This window comes from Nothobranchius furzeri, chromosome 5 (assembly GCF_043380555.1).
Source record: "Nothobranchius furzeri strain GRZ-AD chromosome 5, NfurGRZ-RIMD1, whole genome shotgun sequence".
Lineage (NCBI taxonomy): Eukaryota > Metazoa > Chordata > Actinopteri > Cyprinodontiformes > Nothobranchiidae > Nothobranchius > Nothobranchius furzeri.
This window is the reverse complement of record NC_091745.1, coordinates 55,446,954-55,474,137: the sequence shown is the minus strand read 5'-3', so window position 1 is coordinate 55,474,137 and position 27,184 is coordinate 55,446,954. Positions and strand designations below refer to the sequence as shown.

General features: G+C 40.9%; 2 protein-coding genes across 14 annotated transcripts in view; both read right to left on the bottom strand.

The window, feature by feature from the left end:
- Positions 1–306: 306 nt before the first annotated feature.
- mbpb (myelin basic protein b) lies at positions 307–17,912 on the bottom strand. 13 transcript variants are annotated; one of them, XM_054740636.2, is made up of 7 exons: positions 17,570–17,912; positions 7,617–7,787; positions 7,484–7,510; positions 7,103–7,132; positions 4,475–4,546; positions 4,307–4,325; positions 465–656 (listed from the first exon to the last, which is right to left on the bottom strand). In XM_054740636.2, the coding sequence occupies exons 1-6, from the start codon at positions 17,687–17,689 to the stop codon at positions 4,323–4,325; spliced, it is 423 nt and encodes a 140-aa protein (XP_054596611.1). In that variant the 5' UTR covers positions 17,690–17,912; the 3' UTR covers positions 465–656; positions 4,307–4,322. The 13 variants fall into 13 exon arrangements, with proteins under 13 accessions (XP_054596610.1, XP_015804917.1, XP_054596612.1 ...); XM_015949433.3 differs by having other exon boundaries at positions 7,683–7,787; XM_054740635.2 differs by lacking the exon at positions 4,307–4,325 and having other exon boundaries at positions 307–656.
- LOC107378934 (myelin basic protein) overlaps positions 17,591–27,184 on the bottom strand; it is a 96,498-nt gene continuing 86,904 nt past the window's right edge. Inside the window, exon 4 of the mRNA XM_015949439.3 lies at positions 17,591–18,125. Coding sequence (XP_015804925.3) covers positions 17,827–18,125 — 299 coding nt within the window. The 3' untranslated portion in view covers positions 17,591–17,826. The remainder of the gene's footprint in view (positions 18,126–27,184) is intronic.

Genomic DNA, 27,184 nt, shown 5'->3' with positions numbered 1-27,184 from the left:
CATAACAGGACACTTCACTACAGCTCGGACACAAGAGGGAACACATCATGACCACAAAGTCACAGACGATTATGCTAAATGGGTTTAATCTTCCACAGAAACAAAGCTCAAACATGCTGGGAGAGGTTGGACAAAGACAGAGAGACAGAACAAAAAACCTGCTCTTTTCTAACGCGGAAGCAGCCCGGTGGTTTCAGCCTATCAGGGAGCGGCAGTAACGGTCCAGTCAGTCAGACCTGCACCGGCCTTTACCTCCTACCCCAGGTCTGCTCCGTGTAGCCACCTTCAGTTAGAAATAAGACAATACGTGTGGGGTGAGGGTGGGGGTGGGGTGTCATTCAGGCTGCACATGTGAGCGGCTTCAGGATCAGCTTCAGCGTACGGTTCACACAGGTGATGATGGCTGCACAGACTTATAACAGGATGGGGGGTGGGGGGGTGGGGGGGGGGTGCAGATTGTGTGGCTATGTATCAGCACAAAGAGTGTGTGGGGAGGAGGGCAGTAATAGGATTAAAGTGTTAAAAGGAGACAGTTGGGAGAAAGTTTCTTGAATTCCCCCTCCATGTGCTCAGGAACAGGTACCCTCTTGGTGTTGGACGGGGCGTTGGAGGAGGTGGGGGCTTCAGCGTTTGGCTGGAGAAGAACTCCTGCTTCCCTGGAAAACAGACACATTTGGGATCAGATCGAGAAGGAGCTCATGGAAAAGCTGGCGTCCCACTGGGCAGCGACTCGATGACACGCTGAGAGAAGTGTTCCTGGGAGAGAGTTAAAAATGTCTCCAAACGTTCACCAGGTTATGGTAATACTCATGATGTGATGGACATACCTCCATCCACTGCAAACCTGGCTAACACAATAAAGACATGTCAAAATATACAGAAAGAACATTCTTAGCTTGGCTAAAAAAAAACTGACATTTCCCTCTTAGAAAATTTACAGTTAAAGTTTAATGGAGACGAGATCAGGAAACATCATTCAGGACAACTTGTTGTTTGTGCACAACGTAGATGTGGGCATGTGCCAAACTGGACGCTACATTATAGTTTCTGTATAGCTCCATATCTTATGTTCACATGGAAATGCCATTAAAATAATTGTTCTTTCTAAAAACTCAGATCACGTGGAGGGAAGAAATATTCAGTAGTGTGTATGGAGCCAGTAGCAACATAATCTACATGAGAGTTTGCAGGTTTAACAAATACAAAAAGGTTGGAGGCTTCAACTCGTGGTGATGCCAAGTGGAAGTCTGCATATTTCCTCACATTTTAAATGTCCAGCAGTGCCAGCCCAGTGAGATTCTAGCTTTCTGTTTCAGGAATCATCTCGCTCTAGTGTGAAGGGTTGCTAGCATACACGCTAAGCTAGAGGTGGGTTAACTAAATGCAGCTCTTAACTCAAATGTTTTTGAGTGGAACCTTATTATTTAGCAAAGTAAGCACTGAAAGTTGAACTACGTTCAAGGTATAATGCATATCTCACGGTTATTCTGGTAGAAACATTAAATCCCTACAGGAAGTGCCTCCAGGTGGAAGAGGAAGTGCTAAAGTGAGCAAAACACCATGAAACCCTCCTAAATATCCATGCTTCACATGAATGATTAGATGATTTATAGGGTAGCTTGTTGTTTTAACATCACAAATCTCTGTTGTTAGCCCTGCTCAGACTAGCTGTTAGTTCGCATATCTAGTCAGAGCTAATCACTATTTCTCTAAACAGAGGACAGTTAAAGAGAAACTTAATGCAGCTAAAATGGCATTTGTTCATTACAGTAACATTTTGCAGAACCTCATTTCAAACTATCTTAGCAGGAAATGATGCAGAAACCACCATCAGGGAGACATTTCATATTTTCAACCTGCATGCTGCTCTTCTCTAAAGAACTCAGGTATACATTTATATGATTTACGTAACCCAAGCCTAATCCCAGTTCTCTGCAGATAAAAGATGTTAACAGAGCAGAAGTGATTGTATTTTCTAGTTAAAGCAGACAAATCAAGGACGGTTTCATCCTTGATCAGCTGGGGGATTAGCTGGATTATTTCAGGGTAGGTAGGTGAGTCACTGCGTAAGCAGCAGAAAACTCGTATGTTCATCAGTTTTAAATAAGTCAAAAATGCTACACTTAAGATTTAGACTCTTTAATTTTAAAATAAAAGTCAATTTAATCATTTAATTCAGTCGTCTTAATTTTGACCTGATTTCTTTCAAAGTTAACCTCATTGCAAGCTTTTAATTTCAACAATTTCATGCTTTCCCACATTTGTCTGCTTTCAGCCTCTCCAGCTCTTATTTCTTTCCCACGCTCTCAGATCAAAAAAGTGGCAAAAAAAAGAGACTATTCTGAGGCTGAAAGATTATACAAATGAGACGAATCTTTACAGATTATCCATACTGGGAGAAGAGCTGGAGCTTTTTAGATACAGTCAATGGAGTTATCTGTACTGGAGCAGGAAAACCTGAATAAGACACTGACTGAATAGAAATGAAGTCAAGCTTGCTTCTATCTGGACTGGTGGTATAAAACCTCTGAGACGGCACCATCATAGCTCCCATCGCCTTCAGAGTTGTTTACTCTCTGGTTGCTTAGTGACATCCTCGGGAGACTTGGGCTTCTCTCCTTGTCTAATCAAATCAGTGAGCTAAAGATGCCCAAAAATCTAACAAATTGATGAAAAGCAAACTGCCAAATGATGAAAATTGAAGAGTGCAAATGAACCAGATTAGAAAGATTTTCTGCTTTGTGTGTTTCAGGTTTTTATTTTTAGATTGAAAATCATTTTCAACTAACTTCAGAAAAACTTTGAGTCATTAAAAAAGAAACCCACAATTACTCTAGTTACTATTTATGTTGTGACCTCATAAACGACGAGGAACTGAGTGATTTTACTCTTTATATTGTAGTTCTGGATGAATTTTCCCTTTTTATGATACTATTTCTGACTTTGACTAGAATAAAAAAAACATGAAGCTGTGTATCTTAATCCGGTATTATTTTATAAATAAATGTTGACACTACAAAATTTGAAGTCAAAAAGGACCAAAACTACCCCTAGTGGTAGGCTGCAGAACAAGTTTTAGTTCCCACCTCCTCCAGGTGAACCAATTAAAATAATGAAAATACACCTCAGATCATGTCCTCTAGGGGCTGACTCCTTATTGACCCAGCTCATATTTGGCTGTTATGTGCTGGAAGTATTAATTTATCTAAAATGTTTTGTTATTGTTAGTTATTTCATAATGAAAACCACACCATGATTGTGTGTGTGTGTGTGTGTGTGTGTGTGTGTGTGTGTGTGTGTGTGTGTGTGTGTGTGTGTGTGTGTGTGTGTGTGTGTGTGCGTGCGTGTGTTTGTGTTTCAATATTTCTCCAATTCAGGTTGGTTCTAGTTGAAAATCTGCACAACTTTTTCCTGAATGTTGAATCTAGTCACCAACAATCAGCGAGACACTGGTCTTAATAAATTATCACCCTGATTAATTGTTTTATTAGTTAAATTGAAAACATGTTAATATTTCCTGGCTATCATCTTAGTAACTAGAATAAATATTGCATGTTTAGATTTTAGACCCAAGTCATTGTCCAAGTAAAGTCACACGCTTGACTCTGATTGGTCAGCCTTAACATAATAATAATGTTCCCATTCTCACGCGTCCCTAACGAACTGAATGGACCAAGCTAACAGCCTGCATTTCTCAAAAGCAATAACAACAACACATGATCTGTTTTGGTGACATCTGGACTAATGCTGTGCTTTACCCTTAGCATTTGACTTGGACCTCCAGGTGTCTGAAGCACCAGATAAAGGATAAAAGTGCCCGCGGCTGATGGTCCTGGATTTATATTAAAAGATAAACATAGAAGGAAGATCTCAATCAGGGACTAAAGGAGCTGTTTTGTTTTGAGTGTTTGAGCATCTGTGACTCACACTGGACAGTGACAGCCAAAAAGTAAAAAGATGTTATTTGAATTAGTCAAAAAGATTTGGCTAAAAAAAATGAACCCAAATAAAATAAGTGAGTACCAGTCCGTGTGAGGGAGCCTGTGTGGTCACTGGTTGACTGTTAATCAGACATAAATAATGCATCAGCAGGTTCTGTCTGTTAGCGGCAGCCTCATTAAAACCGGATCAACCATCTTCAGGCTGATTCTTCAGCAGCGCCACCATCAATCATGTGTCTAAAAGCCCCGGTGTTATTATTCTGCTGCTGCAGCGATGACATTATGATGCCTTCCAAGCATATCAGTGTTGAACAAATGCAGCGAGTTAAACACAAGTGTCCCTCCGTTGTGAATCATTTACTCACTCTGCTGCTGATATCATCACTGAGGCAGAGAGGAATACAGAAAAACAGGGGCAAGAACGGGATGAGAGAGGAAATCCATTTTCTGTAAGTGTTTGATTCCCGGGAAGGAAAAGCAGCATAAAGGAATGATGTGGAATAACGGTTTGTGAAGGATGTTTTTCTTTTTACCATTTTGAAGATCCTAGTCAGGGTGCCTTTGCCGTCCCCTGCACTGGCCTTCTTGCTTGACTTCTGGGGTCCCTGGCAGAGAGAAAACAGGAAAGTTTGACTCATCTTTGACTTTTCCTGAAGGGATTGAGACGTGGCCGTCCTTCCGCAGAGCCACAGATTAATCTGGAGTTCAGTCAAGAGTGGAGAAAAATTCAGAAAGCTGTCACTGCTGCATGGAGCAGAGGGTTGGGATGTAGAGGTTATACATCCTTCTCCTCAGCCTCCTCAGTAGGAGAGGATCTGATCAGCAGGAAAACCAATCGAGCCCAGATTCTACTGTACAAAAGAGTCCAGTTAGGTCTCCAGAAGGGGTTCCGTAAGACTTTTTATTCAATTATATAAAAAGTGTGGAACGTTTTCAAGATGTTTTCTTTATTTGCATTTTTCCTATAAAACATGGATTTCTGTTGTAGGAAATAGTAAACATATAAATAGAAAAATTCCAATCACACCTGTTAAAACCTGTAATGAAAAATTCATTCAGATATTTAATATTAATTTAGCCTCATTTTGTTGTTTATTTTAATTTAGAGACGTGAAAGAAACTGCCAATCTGGATCTGTTTTTTCCTCATTTGGCTTTTATTTGCATTGATTATTTTCAATTAACCGTTTGATGCATGAATTATGAAATCTTCAACCCTGATTTTTTCAACATTTTTTTTTCATTCATCTTTGGGTGCGGATGAAACAAATTTCAACAAATATCTTTTGTAACATTTAATAATTTACATATAATTTATTACATGTCCACCTCAGTGTACAGGGTGCATTCTGAGCATGAAACATGTTGGCTTGACTCACTGAAGTCCAAATGGAGGGGCTCAAATGCAATAAAGTCATCAAAAGCTGTGCTTAATAGCAAAAAATAAATAAATAACAATTATGAGTCCCTGTCTACTGTAGTGACTAGTATGCATCAAAGGGTTAAATGAAACAACTAATTCTTAATATTGGTGTGCACACCCGATAGTACAATCAAAACTCTGTGTGAGAGGCATATCTCTGTATGTCTGTATAAAGGTTGTAATTATTCACTGTCATTGTGTGCACGCATGTAGGAGTTGGGGTTGGGGGGCCCTGAGTTGATTTGGACACAGGAAACAGGATCCTCATAATAAAAGGTTGGGAACCACTGGTTGAAAACACAAACTCTTCCCTCAGATGAACTAAACCTGTTTAGATTTTACAGACTAATCCCATTATAATATTATATTTACTATATTATTACTATAAATATAATTTTCCTGCCGTACACGGCCAATGGGTGGCTTTAATCCATGTTCACTATCAGCACCCTCGCAGAAAGCAGCTCTTGAATAGCTGTTTAACACTTTTAAATGGCAGTCTCAAATCTAATGAAAATTTATTGCACTGATGATTAGTGCCCGATGCTAAAGTTTGGTAACCTGGAAATCTAGACAACTTGTTGCAGAAGCAAAAGGATTTTGCTCTGCTGGTCGGTCTCGCCACGCTCCATAAGAGCCTCAGTGTGTCTTCCATTGGCCGGATCAGTTTTGCGTCCTGCCAATCACAGCAATCTTTCAGTTTAGTGGGCGGGATGTTACTGCGACTGATGGAGAGTAGTTTGAAATGGTTTTGGCATCAACTTTGGAATATTTAGACTTGGTTTATTGTTTGAGTCGAGAGCGGATAGAGATATGTCCTTTATTTAGAAAAAGGATGTCTACAGTGTGTGGTGGATTTCCCCGCGGACTGACAACCGAAGTGGTGAGAACGTTGTATTGCACGATGTCCGATAGCATGCAGAGACAACCGTAGATTCCACCCCACGACTGAGCTCTGTCTATGGGTCGTGGCCAGACTAGGTGGCTTGGCAAGCCAAAACTTTGGTACAAGTTTAATAAATGTGATTAAAATAAAATTCTCATAAAAAATACAGGAAAGGAATCTTGAGATGTAATATAAATGAGGTCATAATTCATCTAAAATCAGCTTCCTCTGTTTTTCTCCACACATTGGTCAGCTCTGCTGTAAAAACGCTTTATCCTGTTTTAATCCCCAACAACTTTTCTGTTGCCTCTCACACACTCATTCACACACACACTCACACACACTGGAGGATGTTAAATTAGGAGCTGATAACGTTAAGTCTCATCCAGACTTCTAGAATGAGGCGTGTCTGATGAAGAGCAGAGTTAAGGATCTATGACAGAAGCTGATGACACTGAGAAACCAGCCCATCATGAGAGAGTTGACACACACCTGAGTCGCTCATTATGTGTTTATCGTTGCTGCATGGATGGACAGATTATGGAGGCTTAGGTGGATGATGGAGATAAGCAGAGGTGTGACATTGTGGCATCATCAAGTCATCTCCATGTCATGTTTTTGTTCTGCTCAGCAATTAAACCAGGTGATTTCAATCAGCACAGTGAATTAACTTGTTTCAGTTGCTGAGCAGAACAAAAACATGACATGGAGATGACTTGATGATGCCACAACGTCACACCTCTGGAGATATGATGTAAAAGATATGGCGATCATTCTCCTTAAAGAATTTAAGGAATGACATCTTTTAAAAACGTGAAGAGTTCTTTTATCTGGCGGTTTTAGAACCACCTACCAGGCCTATCTTGGTGGCTAGTCCTCTCCACTGGGAGGGCAGAGAAACAAGAGACAGAACAAACTTACTCAGCACAAAGGCATGATGGGAAGGAGAGGAGGAGGAGGTGGGAAGTCCATCCAAAGGGAGAGGAAGGGAGGGATCACGGGAAAGTCAGGCAGAGGAGGAGTTCAGGTGATACATGAGGGAGAAGGAGGAGAAGAGCAAAGCAGGTGGATGCTCACATCCGTTAACAACTCCAGAATGGAAACATTAATTTTCCATTAAGAGCTTTTATCATTTAAATTCCCTGGAAGTTTTCCCTGAATCCGTATCATCGCTGAGATGAATCCTTACCTGCTCTAATGTCTGTAACTTGGAGGAACATAAAGCACTACTCACCCTAGACTTGGGAGGGGCGGGGGACACCTGGAGAAGAGTTACAAGTAGACAGGAAAGAGGCTTTGACTTGGTGAGTGATACAGAGTCAGACAGAAAAACATGGAAGAAGAACAGAAGGAAGGCGTGCTCTAACATTGCTGAAGCACTCTGACTCTCCTGACGTGTTAGAGAGGTGTTGCTCTTCGGGGGCATTACTCACGATCGTACGGAAGAAGTGGACCACGGCGTTCTCTGCTCCACGTTTACGTGGTGAGGTCACTGATGCTTTCTGAGGGGCTGGAGAGAGAGCACCTCGGAAAGAACCCTGGAAGAGAAGCAGAGGTGCAGCACACCCGCCTGTTACTCCTGGTGTCTGGGTATCCATCAGAAACGTGTGGTTAGTGTGTCACAGGATTCAGCAGCACAGAGATGCTCCAGATCTCCGCAGGCACAACCTGGACCTACAGCTGGAGAGGAGAAACCACTAACACCCCAACCTGCAAGAACAATGGGAGGAAACTGGAGACGACCTACTGATGTATGAAGAAACCAGTACTAACCAGCAACACCAACACGTGCCATCAGAAAGAAATGTGCCTTTTATAAAGGGAAAAGTTTTTTTTTCCCATAATGTTACAACTGAGTTGGGAAATTATTTGTTATAATCATTACTGTTGTTTGAATGCTTAAAGATTAAAATTAGTATTCCTGTTTCTCTTTACAGTTTCAATATTTCTTCATACGTTTTTGCCGTCCTTCGACAGATTTCAATTTTGTACCAACGCATTCAGGACTTCTGTGTTGATATCTTTAACATTTTTTAGATATCTGCCTTTTTTGTGAAAATAATACGCAATTAGCTTTAAAGGCACTCATAGAATACGGAGCCTAACTTGAAAGACATTTCAGCCCAATTTAAGCATTCACTTTGGTTCTTAAGTAGCTTCAGCATTCAAACAGCATTTTGAATGCTTAAGCAGCTTAAGCAATGCATGTGCTACGTTGTTGTTTTTAGAAATTATTTCGAAATATTGTTTCTGCTCGGGTCTAATTTTCTGTGTGTTCTTTCCAAGGTTACAACTTGGAACTGAAGGACAAAAAAAATAGATGTTTGTTTGAAATTGTAATTTAATTTAATCTAATGAGGAAAAATGAACATTTGAACCATTTAACAAGGTCAATTCTACCCAGTAACAAAATATGTTTGACAATTAGTAATTAAAATGGTGCAAACTAACAAGATGACGGGTTCATTTTAACAGAAAAGACTAATTAGCTTCAAGCACCAGATCAAGAGCTTTACAGCAGGTTCAGAAAGACATTAAGGTGAGTGTTTAATACGATTTTTATGGTTTTGTCTTTGAGTCAAAAATATAAAGCATTTAGAAAATAATCATTTAACCCAGAGACAAGGTGAGAGGGATAAAAGCTGCAGTGCAGTGTGTGTGTGTGTGTGTGTGTGTGTGTGTGTGTGTGTGTGTTGCGATTCTCATCCATTATGTCTCCACAGCATCAAAGGGGTTTAAAGTACCCAAGGGGGGGTGGGTGGGGGCTCTGTCAGAAGCACCACCACTATTACCCCTCATGAGGAACCTGCTCCACCTCGTATGGGTGTTTTGAAGTTGGTCCCATAAACACAAGAATACAGAAGTAAAGAAAAAAGAGCAAAAAACAACCTGGTAGCCTCTCATTACAACTATTTCTACTTTTCCTTTGCTACTGACATCGGTGAGTGAACTCTATTTCCTTCTAGGCTGAGTAGAGGTGCCTTAATGATGTCCTCCTCTAAGTCTGTTGTACATGGCCCGTCTCTACAAATGTAGAAAATGATGGGAAAAAGAGACATAAAGAAAAATAATTGTGAGAAAGAAGCAACCTGAGCGATGGCCACGGTTGTTTAAAGGGAGAGAGGAGGAGAAAGGGATGGACAGGAAAGGAAAGAGGAGATCAGATCATTCTGAAGGAACTGTCCTAATTCAGTCTCACTTTTAACCACCATTACCTTTGAAGAGGACACTCGGCTCTGGATTTGTTCCGTTTTTGTCCTCCCCTTTACTTTTCCTTCTGTGAGTGGAAAGTGGAAAGTGATGGCAGCTAAATGAGGTTCCTGCCAGCTGCTGCTGTGTCGCTGATGAAGGATTTATTAAAATAAATCAATGTTCTGGTAAAGTCTGGAGAAATCTGCCATCCCTTCTCAACAGTCAGGACCTCCAAAGTTTACAAAACATGAATAATGTTGATTGTTTATGAAGATACTGAGTGTGCATGACATGCTGTTTTCAAATGTAAACTTTTGGAGATAAAAGCTACCAAACCAGCCTGTTCCTGTGTGAAAAAGTCATTAATCAAGGCCATACTATGCAATTTTTTCATATTTTAAATCGTTTTCTTGAGCCAATATGTGCTAAAATGACCCTTTACTCTGACCCCCACCACCCTCTGTCGCCAGGATATCGCACTTGCACGTGGGCGGGGCAAAAGATGCATGAAAATGTCCGGCCATGAGTGTGTGTGTGTGACCCCGGCTTTCCACGGGAGCCGTCAGCAGCACGTTACTGCAGCAGCACGTCATAGCTGCTGATAGGAACCGCTGTGGTCAACAGAACCTTTTCCACTGGAGCCGTCGGCAGCCGTCAGCAGCGCGAGTCGGCCGCGTCTCAGGAGCAGCATGTCACGCGCCGGTTCTATTTTCTACGCGCGACGCCTCTGAAACGGGTCAAGTTCGACATTTTTGGGGAAGGAAAGACAGGAAATCGGACGCGGAAATGGAGAGAAGCTACAGAGATTTTCAGAATAAAGAACGTGCTGCCTTCCGGTTGCTTTACTTTTAAAAAATGTTACTAACTGTGCGTCCCCGTGAGAAGTTATCACCTAGCTAGCGGTCTCCTTTGTTTTTCAGGTCCGTATTGGCGATTATAAAACGGACAGAACATAAAACACAAACCATGTTGTAATTTTCTCCTGCTTGTTATTGTGTTTACTGACGAAGTCACTCGTGTGACTTCGTGCTCGGTCGGTGACAGCTGCTCCCCTGCTGCTTCGCGTCTCGTGGGAAGGGCCAAGCAGCAGCTTACGCGAGCAAGACGTGCTGCTGCAGTAACGTGCTGCTGACGGCTCCCGTGGAAACCCGGGGTAAGTGTGTGTAGAAGTCTGTGGGGGTGGGGAGAGCGATCTTTACTCCACACAAAAGTAGCATGAGGTGATGAGTGACGCGTGTAAGGTGATCTGTATGCTACACAGAAACACAACTCAGCAGAAAAATGGTGGTGTTGCTGCGCTCCTCACAGCAGTGAGAAAAAGAGAGCAGCCTCCGCTTCAATCAGAGGTGATAATGAATTGGTTGATTCAATCCGCCAATAGGAAGCTCCCCCTAATGGTAGGCGTGTATTTGAGCCGACCAATCAGTCGTAGTGGGTATGCTTGCCTGGGCCAGCCCTGAGTGGACCACCGGATGATAGGGGCCAAAAAAAAAAAAAAAAAAACAACGGTAGGAGAAGGAAAAGTACCAGGCCACCCAGGTACGAAAGCAATGCGGGCCGGGCCGAGCGGTACCAAATGGGAAACACCTAAAAGTAAAAGTGGAGCTAACATGCCTGGCGCTTCAGTCTGCTTCCAGCACATTTCCTGCATGTTTTAGATCATGAACACAGCTGATTTGTTTAATTTTAGTATGGAACCGCTCCTAAGCCACACTGCTTAGTTTCCTTTTAACTCATCAACCACATTGTTTGGAAGCTGAGTTCAGTCTGACCCAAGCCCAATTACTGCCAGACCTGTAGGATGAAAGTAATCGCTGCAGTAGAAAACAGTAGAGAAAACCCGTCATGGCCTCTGTGGGAGAGCCTGAAGGCCATCTGCTGACCATAAACAAGACACGTTTACTTAAAAACATCCCGATGCTCTTTTAGGATAATATTCTGTGGACTGATGAGATAAAAGTGGAATGTTCTGTGTGCATCCCATTCCATCTAGCTAAACAACCACTAAAACATCCCAACAGTCAGACATGGTGGTGGTAGTGTAATGGTCTGGGGCTGCTCTGCTGCTAGTCATGCAGGAGAACATCTGATCTTAAACAGGCTGGGAAACCCTCCAATGTGGTTGAATGAGAATTATTGTGTAAGTAAGAGAGGAGCAGAAGTGCTCCACAGAGACGTGACAGACTCATCAAGTCCAAGGGGTCTCTACACAAAACCAGGCTGGTTCAGGTAGATTTGTTCCCCCGATAAATGACATCATCAATTGAAAACTGTTTTGTTTTGCTTGGACTCAGGTTCTGTTTGCTGATCTGGGGTCCGGTTCCCTGAGGGTTGGGTTGGGTCTGGATCGGACACTGAATGTTTGTCAGTTTGGCATCATGAGTGAACTCTGTCAGTATTGCACCATTAAGATGCAAATAAACTAGATATAACTATAGCATGTAGATTTGGTTTTATTATTACAGGCAGCAAAACCAAACATCTGTAAAAGTTGAAGGTAAATCTGCCAGAAGGAAAATCTAAATTCACCAGACAGGAAAGCTGCTGCTAATCAACAACACTCTGAACCTGTGGGGAGTTTCAGCTTCATCTCTCTCCCACAGATCTGTGTTTTTCAGAGGCTCCAGTGTGGAAAATAAAGCTTTTATGTTTTATTTAGCTCTTTAGCACAAAGTTGGTTAACGGCCCTCTCAGAATTAGTGACTTTCAGGGTTTAAAAGAGACCTCACACACCTTTCGCTTGTGTCGGAGGAGCAAGATTGTGATGTTTACCCAGAATAATACGAGTTTAAAATGTAAAGGAACCAGTGTTTCACTCAAACAGAAGATAACATCGTTTATTTACCCACAGCAGCAGAATAAAGACACATTGGTGACAGGACTTTTATTCCCACTGAACTCTCCTGGATGTTTAACATTCGTCACAGAGACCCACTCAAGCACAAGAAAGAACTGATTATAGGATGGAAATAAGACGTGCTTTTAATAATCTGTCAGGTGAAATCTGGGGGAATGGTTGTAAGCATTATATATGGATTATAGCAGAAAGGAGATATGGTACATTAAAATGGTTTTTGTTTTGTTTTAAAACAATAATTTAGATTTTATGAACAAAGCATTTCATCTGCTGCAGAGTCGACTGGGTTAATAAGCTAACAGCTAGTTTGGAGCCAGAACAATTTGGATTACTGCAACTTCAAAACAAGCTCAGTCTGTGAAAAAAAAATAGAGATTTGTGCAGAATTCTGCTTTCAAAAGCAAAACCTGAAACTTTTCCAATTCAACCTCAGCAGGAATTTCATATTTCTGCCAAAATACCAGAGCAATCCAAAACTGTAAACAATTACAAAACAGCTTTTGCATTAGAGTTGATGACCTTGGCCTGACTAGCTGTTAGCTCATCAATCTGACCTGAACTAATCTCTAATATATGGACAACAGAACTCCCTCTTGCACAGCTGGCACTTTAACAACAAAACAGTGTCCTTGTAAAACAAAAACAAAATTATAAATAGCACATTTAATTTCTGGTAAAATGATTTAAACTTAGTCTTAAACATTTAGATGAAGCTTATTTCATGGCTCAAATCTCTGAATTCAGTCCAAATCTTTTTATTTCAGTTCCCTTTTCTCCACACCGCCCTTCTGGCAGACGGTCTGCAAACATTTGTATTTATTTTCTAGCAGTTTATTTCTTTGGGCACACAAAAACAAACTGAGTGTGTCATCCATTACTGAGCTCCGTCAGAGTGCAGATAAACAGTAGCTCTGCTTTCCGTAACGCCCTCTGCTCTGCAGCACATTTATGTGATAGAGAGGACTTTCTTCATGTCTATTTTCTATGATAGAAGCCGAAGACAAAGAGACGTTTTCTGCGTCTGGTTGTTTTTTCTACAAATCAGAAAGATGCATCGTCTTAGAACCAGAGGTCAGAGATAGCGGACTGATTAGATTATGGATGTTAAAATGCTGGTTTTGATACTTTCAGGGAGGATTCTGTTATAAAGAGTTAAAACGTGCCAGCTCTGTGAACAGCCTCAGTTTGGAGAAAATCAGTCAGTTTTCAACAGAATGATGAGCTAACAGCTAGTCACAGTCAGACAAATGAAATGACTAATTTTAAACTTTCCAGCAAAGTAAAGCCTCATAAAACATTATTAACTTGGTTTAGGATCCACAGATCAGGGTCAAAACAAGAAAGTCTAAATGTTTTTACCTGGTGATTTACTTTTTTATCAGTTCATTTGGCACTTGCCTTCACTAATTATGACCCTTTTAGCATTCCATACATTCTACTCTTGCTCACTGATCAACTAAACTTTTCACACACTTCTTCTCTTCTCTAATTTATGTAGCTCGTTCATAACTAAAGTCGCCTCAAAATGCGTCACAGAAATCAACAAGTCCTGCTCTTCAGGTCCAGATTCAAGCCAAATGGCTGCAGTAAATTGAATTGTAACAGAATTAGATCTATTAAAGGGATACTATGCAACTTTTTCAGGGTTTTACATTGTTTTCTTGAGGCACTATGTGCTAAAACGACCCTTTACAGCAGTGGCTCCCAACCTTTTATCCTTGAGAACCCCCTTGCTGTGTCCAAGATAAACCAGGACCCCCAACCACAACTCCTACCCGCATACAAAACGTTATACAACTATTTTACAGAGCTTTGGTTACACTATTTGGTGTGTTATTTGGATTTTATAAATGTAACTTTTACAAATATAATTTTGCACCTCACAACCTCAGCACAGACAAAATTGTGGGGACCCCCTGCAATCTAGAGGGGACCCCTTGGCGGGTCCCGTATCCCAGATTGAGAATCGTTGCTTTACAGGATTAATAATATGTCACTCAGACCCCCCTGTGACCAGAATATTGCACTTGCAACTTCAGAATATCCGGACCAATCCCGCTTGGTAAGCTAGTGCTGCGGTCTGCTTCCAGCACGTTTCCTGCATGTTTCAGACATTCCGGCTGTTAGAATGAGGTGTTAAAAAGACAAGCGTACAGCGAGGATAAGTTTCAATTCTGGTTTAACAACAAGTAATTAATAACAGACTCTAGAAGGTGCTAGAAGCAAGCCTAAACTGCATATTTTACCCTTTAAGAATATAAAATGTTAGTTTGTCAGCTCTTTCCTGAATAAGGAAATAAAATATATATATTTGTTAAGAGCATCACGAGGAGGGACAGTGGAAAGTGGGAGAAACCTTCAGTAGTGCCAGAACCAGGATCAGAACAAGCATCAGTCTGCCCATTCAGACCCCAGCCAGACTAGCTGTTAGCCCATCAGTCACAGCTGAACAACAGAACAAAACGGGAAATATAAAAATTCAAAATCAAATCAAAACCAGAGTTCTTCAGCCGTTGTTAAAGACTTTAATCAGCAGGAACTGGAAAAGCTCGGGAACAGGATGAGACAAGGAACAGCTTTACAGTTATCTCATGCAACATGGAGGCGTTAGGGAACAGCGGGTCCACACACACACACACACACACACACACACACACACACACACACACACACACACACACACACACACACACACGCACGCACGCACGCACACACACACACACACACACACACGGTCAAAGACTCTTCAACCTGAGCAGAGCAAACCACTGACGGAGGAGGAGTCAGATCTCCGCTCCCTCAGACAAGACACTGGGGTTAGAACACGGACCGAGTCTGGACCTTCTGGTCGGGTAGGAGCCAGACTCACTCCTGTGTAGCGTTTAATGACTGATTCTGAGTTCCACTCAACAAAATAAAATGTAAACTAAAGGAAAGAAAAAAAAAACATTCTGTTATTTGTCAGTCCTACTTTCTGCTTAAAGAGATCCTGTTTATGCAAACTCAATATCCTCTCCGATTAGCTTGAAATGATCACAAACTCATTAGCGAACAGCTGGAGACTTGATGCAGATGTTTGCAAAACACCTGCTTTAATTATTAATATACAGATTGAAAAGACATTAAAAAGCACAGGAAACTAGAGTGTTGATGACTCCACAGTTACCAACATATCGAAACAATTAAACATCCCATAATAAACATGCATGTTCAAACCTTCGCTTTAATACTGAATCTATGGTCTAAGTGGAGAATATCAGTGGAGATTGCATGCACACGGACAGGCAGATTAAGAACATATCAGATGAAATCTGGATTGGGAAGTAGATGTTTACAGCAGAGAGATAGTGCAGTTTATTTGCTAGAGGCAACAGAGGTGGGCCAACTGCTCAGACTTTTACTTGAGATTTAATTGTTTGAAGGCAAATCCTTGGTGAACACACATCTATCTATACAAGTAGTTTTTTTTCTTGTTTTTTTTGGTAAAGTTGCTACGAATAAAAGGAGGAAGAGCACGCAACTTATGGCACAAAAGAATGAGAGAATCAAACAAATATGGCAGCCACTTTGTACTTTGTTCTGTTGAACTTTTCCCTGAATATCTGAGTTAAATAGAGTCTGATCAGCAGGCTAAAGAACAGAGACGCCACATAGCTTTAAAATAATTTTACCTTGATTCTTGCTCTGAACACTAGTTTATATGTGGAATAAGGCGTGAGGGAAATGCATATTTTAGAGCTGTTTAGTGATTCTGCAGGGTCTAATGGTTAAGGAAGCGTCTAATCTGACAACTACCAACTATGATGGTGTATCAGGACCAGGGTTGGGTTAAAAAATAAAAATAATCTGAAAGAAATTTTAAGATTATTTCAGTTCATTTAGATGAAAAATATGGATATTTTCTGATGCTGGGAAGGCTTTCATTTGTGAGAAAGACAATTTTACAGTAAATTAAGCTGTAAATTTATAAGAATAAAATAAACAAGATTGTGAACAATAAATGGGAAAAAAAGGAAAAACCTGAAGATTTAAAAAAATAAAATCTAGTATTTATTCAGATTATTTAATTGTGAGCGAGCTTTCCCCCAGTATATCTCCTGCTTAATCCTCAGAAAATATCCACATCCTTCTTTAATCCCACTGAATTCTTGCCACTTTTTTACATTTCTGAGAAAAATACGATCTCAGAAAATAAAAACGTTTCCGTAAGATTTTCCTTTAAAATAATTATCAGCACCTTTTTATTCCAACATTTAAACATGAAAAAAAAATGAAAATTTTACACCAAATCTGCAATTTTCCAACATGAAAGAACAACCAAGTATTTTTTTTAATAATATTGACACTTCTGAGATATTTTCCTGAATTTCCCCCTTCCACCCATTTCTTAGTTAACATCTACAGTGGCTCCAGAATGCTGTCATATAAGCCCGTGTGCTCCGGGGGGCGCTGCTGAGCACACAGCCTATGGGAGGGGGCTCAAACAGAACCAAAGCAACTCCAAATATTAAAAGAAAAACATAAAAAAAAACATTGTGGATTTTTTTCTTTTCATCTGTTTTAGACATCTTAGACAGTGGGGCTAGCATAGTAACGTCACAATAAAACAGGTAAAAGCAAACAGAAATCCACGTGGGCTCAAATCTGCAACACGAAATGAGTTTTATCACATTTCAGAACACAAACTTTCATCTATGAGTCTAAAAAAAGGGAATTAAAGCTTAAACTCTAATATACTTTACACATAAAATATAAATATATTTCTTTGATCACCTCTAGTTGACTGTGATAGACTGACTGGCGTTCTGTAAACAGCACCTTATCTCCCTCTCAGCCACTCCAACAGATGTTTTACACCAGGTAATCCAACAATAATCCGGCCCTAATGATCCACATGCGGACTTCTAATATTTAACATCATCTTCATGAGGTACCTGAAGGGAAACACGGCTGTTGTAATCAGCAGCAACATGCTCAAACATCACATCGTCTGAAGAAATGCTACTCATGTCAGTATCATTCAAATAAAAACAAACCATACTAAAGTAAGGACAGAAAAGTCACTCTCCTGTGCAGGATCACAGAACGGTACCAGACGTTGGTTCACCATCAGAACAACAGAACCACACCACAAGGTTACTAAAGCAATAAAATCTCACGTGTGTTAAAGAATCCAAAGTAAAAGAGTTCTGGGAGAATTGGTTAAATGAAATGACACACACCCGAGGGGTCGAGCGTTATTCAACCTCGACTCACCCTCCTCTTCCTCACCTTGCCCTTCCTCTTCTTGTCTCCTCCAAAGAACTTCCCAATCTGATCCAAGAGCCCGGGGTTCTTCTTTCTGCGGCCCAGTCCGAAGGCGGCCTGAGCAGAGCTGCTAGCTGAAGCCATGGTTGTTGTTGGTTGGTTGATTTTTATTCGTCGAACGTTGGGGGGAGTTAAGCGCCTCTCGTAAATGAGAGAGCAAAGCGCAAAGATGGAAAAGGAACAGAAAGAGAGGAGAGGGAAAGAAAAAAACAAAAGTCAGCCTAATCTAAGTCCTGCTCGGGGCTCTCCGACCCGCACTCTGAAGCCGCTCCGCTGTGCTCCTGGATGGTCTGCAGTTCATCCGACTCGGAGGGTCGCTCTTTGAAGGTGTTGTCCTCCCGGCCCGGAGCATCTCGGGAGAAGAGGCGGACCAGGTGGGGGCGTGGCGTGGCGGCGTCAAGGTCAGCTGTGCTGGCTGAGGTCCAGAGCTGGTGGGGGCCCTCAGCGCCCGAGGAGTCTGTCACCGCCGGCTTCTCCGAGATGTGGCCATTGTTCTGGCTGGCATCTGCTTGGACCAGGCCTGCGCAGAAACAACAAGGGTCATCTATGGGGTTGGGCCCGCATGGCACAGAACAAACCAGAGCAAACACAATGGGCCCCTTTAGAGAGAACCGGGCCCTTCCTGCTTCAGGGGACACCAGCAGAGACAAAATTACATGTTTTAGTGAGAATCACTCCAGGAAACAGGAGATTAAAGACGTGCATTGATCCAGTGCACTTGTTACCCAAATAACTCCTCCTGCATCGTGCATGGTTACTTTGGGGCAGAGGCTTTTAATTATTTCAACTTTAAAGTAGACAACACCAGACTGATCCTCATCTGCACCCGTCTGGAACGTCATGGCAACATTTTCCTTTCCAGCAACCTACAATCCTCACACCGCGACCGTGCCTATGAAAAGGAAATACGCTGCTTGTAAACTGTTCAATCTGCTAAAGCTCCCACAGCAGAGGACATCCAGCGCATTCCTCCCACCGAGACAATCTCCACACTGTACTGACAGATGGGGTGTAGCTCCGCACCACAGAATCTGCATGCTAGCAGTGGGTTCAACAGTGGCCTGTTGTCAGAGCAGCACAGGAACACAAAGGGCCTTGTGTCACTAAAATAACTCCTATAAGTATGGATGTGCAGCTCCATGCACGGTGACACTTATCTGATTCAGGAGCAGGGAGCTGCCAGGGTTCTGTCAGAGCGGGCCAAGCTGCTGCTGTCATTCTGCACTAATTCCTTAAACAATGCGTGAAATGAGTTTGGATGTTTGTGTTCCCGCAGGCAGACCCTCAGGTTGGGTGTTAAATGAGACTGCAAATACAAATTCACCTCTTAAGATGTGGTGCTGCTAATTTCTGTTGACAACAACCAGAAATAAATAAAAGAACTCAGGCTAAATAAAACCAGCATAAAGGATTTTAAACTAGAGATATGGAAGTCTATTCAATCATTAATTATTACAGCTATTTATAGATTATGGTAATCCACTTTGCAGCCAGAACAACTAGTGGTTAGCTTGTCAGTCTGGTCAGAAATAACCTCTGTTTCTCTGAAATGTGGTTAATCAAATATGGAGCTAGGATGGGGACAATATTACATGTAACTTGTACCAAGTTTTGTAACTTTTAACATTTTGTAACACATAACTTTTGTTTTATAGAATGTAAGTCTTGTTTTGTAACGTAACTTTTGGTACCTAACATAAAACTTTCATTTTGTAACTTGCCAAAAAAAAATCTATATGCAAGTTTCAAATCACAACTCTCAAAACACACACTTCAGTCTACAGTTACAAAGACATGCTACAAAACGAAAGTTACGTATTACAAAATGAAAGTTATGTGTTACAAAACATGAATTACATGCTACAAAACGGAAGTTATGTGTTACTAAATGAAAGTTACGTGTTACAAAACATGAATTACATGCTACAAAACAACAGTTTCATGTTACAAAATGAAAGTCAAGTGTTACAAAATGAAAGTTATGTGTTACAAAATGAAAGTCAAGTGTTACAAAATGAAAGTTACGTGTTACAAAACATGAATTACATGCTACAAAACAACAGTTTCGTGTTACAAAATGAAAGTTATGTGTTGCAAAGCATGAATTACATGCTACAAAACAAAAGTTACGTGTTACAAAATGAAAGTCAAGTGTTACAAAATGAAAGTCGTGTTACAAAATGAAAGTCAAGTGTTATAAAATGAAAGTTACGTGTTACAAAACATGAATTACATGCTACAAAACAACAGTTTCGTGTTACAAAATGAAAGTTATGTGTTACAAAACATGAATTACACGCTACAAAATGAAAGTTACGTGTTACAAAATGAACGTTATGTGTTAGAGAATAAAAGTTACATTTTACAAAACTTGCTACAAAACACAAGCATGCGTGAGGCCAATACAAATTATGTCTCCATAGTGCCAATGGTAATATTTTAATCATTAATAGGCCTTCATTTCATTTTCATTTCATTTATTTATAAAGCCCCTTCTGCAACCAATGCAGACGCCCAAGGTGCTGAACACAACACAATAAAAACACAAAACCATCAGAATAAAATATAACAATCGTAAAACCAGCATAAAATCAGTTAAAAGAGGAGAGTAAAAGCAAAAAATAAAATCCAGAAAAAGAATAAGAGGCCGGGGCATCGAAACCGGGTAAAATTTGCTAATCCTGAAAAGCCTCGACAAAAAAATGGGTCTTAAGGCGAGTCTTAAAAACCCCCAATGAGGGTGACTGACGCACCACCAAAGGCAACTGGTTCCAAAGTGCAGGTGCCAACACAGAGAACGCTCGGTCCCTCCGTTACCTGCACTTATGGGCCATTCCCATCCACCCGGGCCGGGTAGCGTAGGTTGTTTACATATCTGGGTGGCCTGATATTTTTCCGGGCCAACCAAGGCTCATTCTCAGCCCTCTTCTCGAGGGGGTCTGCTTCAGGCAAACCAGGGCCAACACACCCACTGCTGACAGCAAATTCATACCTTCCATTAGAGCAAGCCTCTGATTGGTGGGTAGAATCAGCCCACATGGGCTTAAGGCAAGGATGTGTGGAATCAACTGGGCCAGGCTGGGGCCAACAGGGGCTACCCGGCCCGGGCTGACCCGTTACAGATGGGAATGGCCCATTTGTGCGTGGAACGATCAACAGCTCCCTGCCGGCTCAGCGAAGGGCCCGCCGCGAGGGGGCATGCCTATGCAAAAGGTTGCCAAGATATGCTGGAGCAACAGCTGAGCTTTGTCATAAAGCAGTCCTAAGTGTAAAATGGCGCCTGTGATTCTTTAATGCTACTAATTATTTCACTCACAGTCAGTCTGATTACTTAGGTCACGAAGCAGAACTGGGATCACTACTGAGTAATTTTATGGACCGTTGACCGCATCACTGTAACAATTTCCACTGTATCCCTTTTGGTTATTTAAGGAAACTGTGATTTTATAAATTTTGTTAATTTCAAATATTTAGTCATTTTAATTGTTTAAATGTAAACTTATTCATTTTAATTTGTAATAGAGCTTTGCAACAGACATCATGACATATTTGCATTATGGGAGTGTGACACCATCTTTGATGTCCATGAACCAAAACAAAATGGTTTGGCCTATTTGGGTAACAAACCATGCTCAAAAGCAACTCAAAAGGAAAAAGACTGTAACGAGACAGATTGTGTCCGGATGCAATGAGACAATATTTAGAAAAATTCAATGTATTGGAGATGGACTGTGGAGCCATAAATACAGCAGTAGAGAAGAGACCCCCAAAGATCTACGACCTTTGGCCTTCCCTGATTTTCTTTTTTACCTTGTTTGTGGAGTCAGCGCATACAACGCAAACCTTTTCACAATCTTTGGAGACGCTCTTCCAGTTCACCCATGGTTTCGTAAATGATTGGGTAATTTTTAGTGATGCACCAATATGATATTTTTGGGCGAATACCGATACTGAGATCATTGTTATGGCCGATAACCGATATTTGCTGATACCGATATACTAACATTAATGCTTTTAAAATCAGCACATTTTGGATAGAATGAAAATTATTAAAGCTGAATTTACGTTATTATGTACACACAACACACACATTTACAGTTCTGAGATGATTTCAATCACTGTTCACATGACTAAACAGTTACACATCACCCCCCTCACCCTCTGAAACAGGCAAACAAATGGAGACGAGATGGAAAAACTATCGGTTGTTAATATCGGCCCAGTTTTATTTATCGAACCGATACAGATATGTTAAAAATGACACATCGGCCGATACCAATGTTGATACCGATATATTGTCCATCCCTAGTTATTTTTAAGCCTCCACATTGCGAATACATCCTCATTCGAGCAAAGGTATGTTATACTGAATACTGAAAGTAAAATGCACTTGAGTTATTTTTATTTAAAAAACATAAAGCCAAAATTCAGAATTAGTGGTGCAAGAATGAATTGATCAGCATTATCTTCGTTTTTATCTGAGGAATTTGTTGAATGATGCTGATGAGATCTCTAGACTAAACTTTGAGAATTACTAAATGTTTGTAAAATTTGCATTTACTGAATAAGTACTTCAGTGGAAAAGCTGAATAAAACAATTAGCAAAGTTTTACATATTTTTGTTTATTCAAATTATTTTACAGAACAAAAGCAGATCAGTTTCTATATAGAAATGATGTCAAGGTAGTGGTAGAGAACTGGATATCAACTCGTCTCACAGCTAGACATCTTCTGTTTTGTGTGCTCATCTTATTTTAGGTTTTTATTGTTGATTTGTTGTACCTTGATTTGCTTTACCTTGTACAGCGCTTTGGGTGTAGCTTTGCTGCTGTAAATGCACTCTATAAATAAAATTGACCTTGACCTTGACCATGACCTTCTTCTGGAAACATCCAATACATGGGCTTCCTCATGTTGCTTCCATCTGGGGAAACAAGGAAAAGATGCCCCACTTTCAAGCTTATCCATTGCTGAAGGTGCGACCTAACATCACAGCAAGTCCATTCCTCCATCCTTAATTCTTATTAGAGCTTTGTTTGGCCTGGCAAGAGTCAAAAACCCTATTACAAAATATTCAAAGCTGCTGCTTGTTTTGAGGTTCTGACTCCATTTTTTAGCCAGTTTGAGGTTCTACGTTCTGAAATGGGGTCAATAAAAATGCTCTGGCCTAAAAACATTTTGATTGACAGCTCATGACAACAAAAACAAACCAAATAAACCGCTCAGCGACCAGCTGCTGTGTTTCACGTTCTTCGCAGGAGTTTATTAGCAGACAGCATTTAGCTGCCAGGCGCTGGAGCAAAAAAGCTGTTCTGTCATTTCTGCATCCAGCTACAAGCCTCATTAATTAAACCTATGGTTCACCGGTCTGTGGTCATCTGCCACTGGTTTCACTGCAGGAAAACCTAAAGACGCTACTGGAACGAGTGGAGTAATTCTGATGTTTAGTTTCCAGCACATCACTGGGGGAGGACGATTGGATGAGTGTAGACTTTAGACTATGAGTCCTTGTGAGTGCAAGTTCACACCACATATTGATTTTATCTGCCATTTCTGTTTACCGCCTAGCAGTCTCATCAACATCCACAGCCTCCTAAAATCATGGTTCTTCACACTAATTCATGAGTGGATCTGAAACCTGTTGTAACCAATCACTTCTAGTTACGAGCAGCAAATGCTGCATTAGCAGCTTGTTCTCCCTCTGTCCCCAAGGATAGGAATAAATCACAGAGCTGTTGTTTTTCTCCCTTCAGTGGTCTGCCCAAGAGGCCTCTTAAATTTCGATCATCCATCATCTGCTGCTGTCTTTCGTCAGCCCAGCAGAGATGCCACTCGCCACTGGAATACAAATAAAACACAAATTGAATGGAGAAAAACAACCTGACAAGGATGAAGTCTAAACAGTAATGTTCCTGTGTAATCCTGACTGTTGGTCACATCTGGCCACATTAACAGGTTAGTTTCTAACGTGCCTATCATGGGTTAAAGCTGCACTGAAGGCACAGATCTGCATCTGACACATAAACCAGATCTAACAAATTTATCAGAATGGTTCATTAGTGCCTCGCTGATTTCTCTACTTTTTTTTAGATTCTTTTAGGCAAATAGGAACACACCCTCCTAACCCTTACCCTTCCTGATAAATGATGGGACAAGTTTTAAAAACCCAGTTGTTTTCAAGCTCCTAGCAATGTTAGCAGGACAATGGTTTGATTACTGGAATATTGAATTTCCGCTGGTTTTAGACAGTTGACTCAGTGGTGATGTATTTATAAATATGGAAAAACAGAATTTAGTCACACAGAAAGTTAAAATACAGTAGAAATAAAATCAATACAATCTAAAACAAACAAAATTAAAGAAAATACCAAAGGGTCAAAAAGGTCAATTACATTACTAACATCTTCTACTGCTGATGACTTCTGTGTTATTTTCTATCAGATTGAAAGAGTTTAGTTCCATCCACATTTATGCCTAATCCTAATTTATAGGCGAGATAGACCTGGGTATATTGGTACTTTGTGTTTTCTAAAAATGAGCCCAGGGGCAGCACATATAGATCAAAAAACTTTGTGGGCCCAAACTAGAAACTTGTGGAACTCCACAAGTCAGAGGAGCATTTTCCAAAATGAAACAAAGAAATACAGGTTGCCTGGTTGGATTTAAATCCAGATGAAGCTGAGCTTAAGATTCCAACTAAACTGTAAAGTGAAAGAGAGATTGTAGTTTGTGTTCACCTCGAGCCCTCAGAGTGGTCACCAAGCTCTACTAAAAAGACTCTGTATTTTCTGACTAATGGAAACTAAATCAGGAGGGTTTTGAGACTTGTTCCTGACATCTGAGATAATGCTGACTACTTGGAAAGAAACAAGTATATATTTTAACCAGTTTAAAACTCCAGCACAAATTCAGTGAGGTCCTGCACTTTGTTAGAAAACTGAGAGCTGTGCAAAAAATCAGAAGACATTTTAGAAACTCTTCCATAATTGTTGTTTGTACCTTACATGTTAAATCTAACATTCTGGACAAAAAAGACCCCTTGATTTGATAACTGTTGGACAGCATGAAACTATAAAGTAACAATTCTGCCTTTTGCTCTAACATCACTTTACATAAAATTATTAATATTATCATCATATATTTCATGTCTAATTGAATTCAACTCGAACAAGCAAACGGAAAAAGCTCATACTGTGTCACAGTCCCTCTCCAGTTACCAGAGCTCTTTGGACCTTCTGCAGTGGCTCTGAGTAACTTAAGCTAAAATGATTTTAAAATCATCAACTCCTTTTGAAAATATAGATAGAGCATTAAAAACAGAAGGGTTACGCAGCCTTTGAGATTTCATATTTTCGCTGAATTTCCACAAACGGATGACACTAAAAGTACTGGTATTATTAATTTTCTATTATCAACGCCCCATTACAAAATATCAACAGAAACATTATTTTGTTTTTTCAAAAATTTCAACACATCTTCGCAGCACCGTGTCTGTGTTAGCATCTTGTTTGGGATGCAGCATGAACCTGTCTAATTACTGTGGGGGAACCACAGTGGGGAAACTCACTTGCTCCAGCAGCACCAGCACATAGGAGGATAATTTGGCATTTGGCAGAATGGCAGCAGAGGAAGAGTTGTGCTAACATGGGTTTACAGGGGACCTAGTTTTGTAACTACACATTTGAACTATTTTTCCTTTTGAAAGTGGATGACACAACAAATGTGCCTTCTTGTAGACTTTCCATCTAGCAGAGAGCAATTCCATCCTGGTCCTTGATGGTTACAACCTGCATGTTTTCTATGTTTCCCTGCACCAACACACCTGGTTTGAATCAGTGGCTGATTAACAGGCTTCTGAAGAACGTGGAGCAGAGAAACAGCTCTGACATGAAGAGCAGGGGCCTTCTTGGACCAGACCTGACTAGTCCTGACCTCTCAGGTTCATGGGTCTGAATAACAACAATCTGTTGTTTATGTTTATGTTGTTTATGTGCTTAGCAGACGCTTTTACCCAAAGCGACTTACAGTTTCTGGTAGACTAATGCACACAGGACCACTCCACCAATCCCCTCCAACAACTGAATCAGCTGAGAAGATGTTACTGACTGCACAAGATAAATATTGTTAATGAGAGTCAAGTCCAAAACCTTAAGATTGAGTGAAGTCTAGGGTCTTTACAAAGTGAGTCCAAGTCAAGTCTTGAGTTGTGTTAAAACAAGGGGTGGGAGTTTAACACATTAATTATCATGAAGTAATAAGTAAAAACCAAGCCCCCATAATTCGGGTCTGGATATGAAGGATCAAAACAGGAAGTAACAAAAATTGCAGTTCCACTCTCATCCGCTATAGGGGCTGGAGTCAGAAGTGAGCAAATCCAGCAGAAGTGGGCTGCATGGTGGCGCAGTTGTTAGCACTGTTGCCTCGCAGCACGAAGGTTGCAGGTTCGAAACCTGGCTGCGGCCTTTCTGCGTGGAGTTGCGTGTTCTCTCCATGCATGCGTGGGTTTCCTCCGGGTACTCCGGTTTCCCCCACAGATCACAACATGCCCTATAGGTTATAAATTGTAAGTCACTTAGGATAAAAGCGTCTGCCAAATAAACATAAAAATAAATCCTCATTGACTTCCATGTTAAAAATACCAATTTCACAGCAGAAATAAATATGTTTACAGCCTGGTTCCAAAACATGTTTTAGGTTTAATAGATCTAGTTTATACTCATGACAACTCTGAGGGGGGTGAAATTATTTTTGTCACTCTTCTGTTTAAGTGTATTAAAAGCCTAAAATTCTAAATAATTAATGAGCATCCGACCCACGTGACCTCAGAGCTAGCTCCGGGGAAAGGCCTCAGTAGAGCCTCGGCCTCGCCTGAAAACAGTTCCGCGATTTTCAGTCTCTCAACTTAGACCATTAGTTTTGCCGTTTGTGCATTCTTTTTGGACATTATTTGTGTAATTGTTGGACAAAATGACTTGCTGTGGTATTAATTGCACTAATAGAGCATGCAAGGAGTCTCCACTTCATTTTTTTCAGTAAGTAAAATTATATTTATGTATTTTAGGTCACTGCCGCTCTTGCGCTAGCTGAGCTTATCAAAGTAGCTACCTAACTACCATTTTGACATGTACTGTTTAACCATGAAATTGAAATTTAATAGGGTAAAACCCAGTGCATTTAACACAATGCTGCATTTTGAAAATGGATTGAAGTATGACATGTTGGTGGAGCTGGGTTCCGACTATCGGTATGGACTCCCTCCCCTCAGCGGCAGCTCGGCACATCTCTGACTGCAGCGGCACCTGTCTGCTGCACGGGCTGCCGGCTTGTAGAGCTCTCGGAGAGAAACCTCTGTGTTCCACCCGGTTCTCCCCAGCGGTCAGGTTGGCGCATCTCTGACCACAGTGCCTGTCTGCTTCCCGGGCTGACAGCTTGTAGAGCTCTCGGACTCGGAGAGAGACCTGACCACAGAAATACTGCAGCTCAGTGAGTTGGTTGATAGGGTGCTTGATGTTAGTCTCCAGACTCCTGTATGCCATCAGATAAACTCGCTCGTTTATTTATTTATTTTTTTTGCATAAT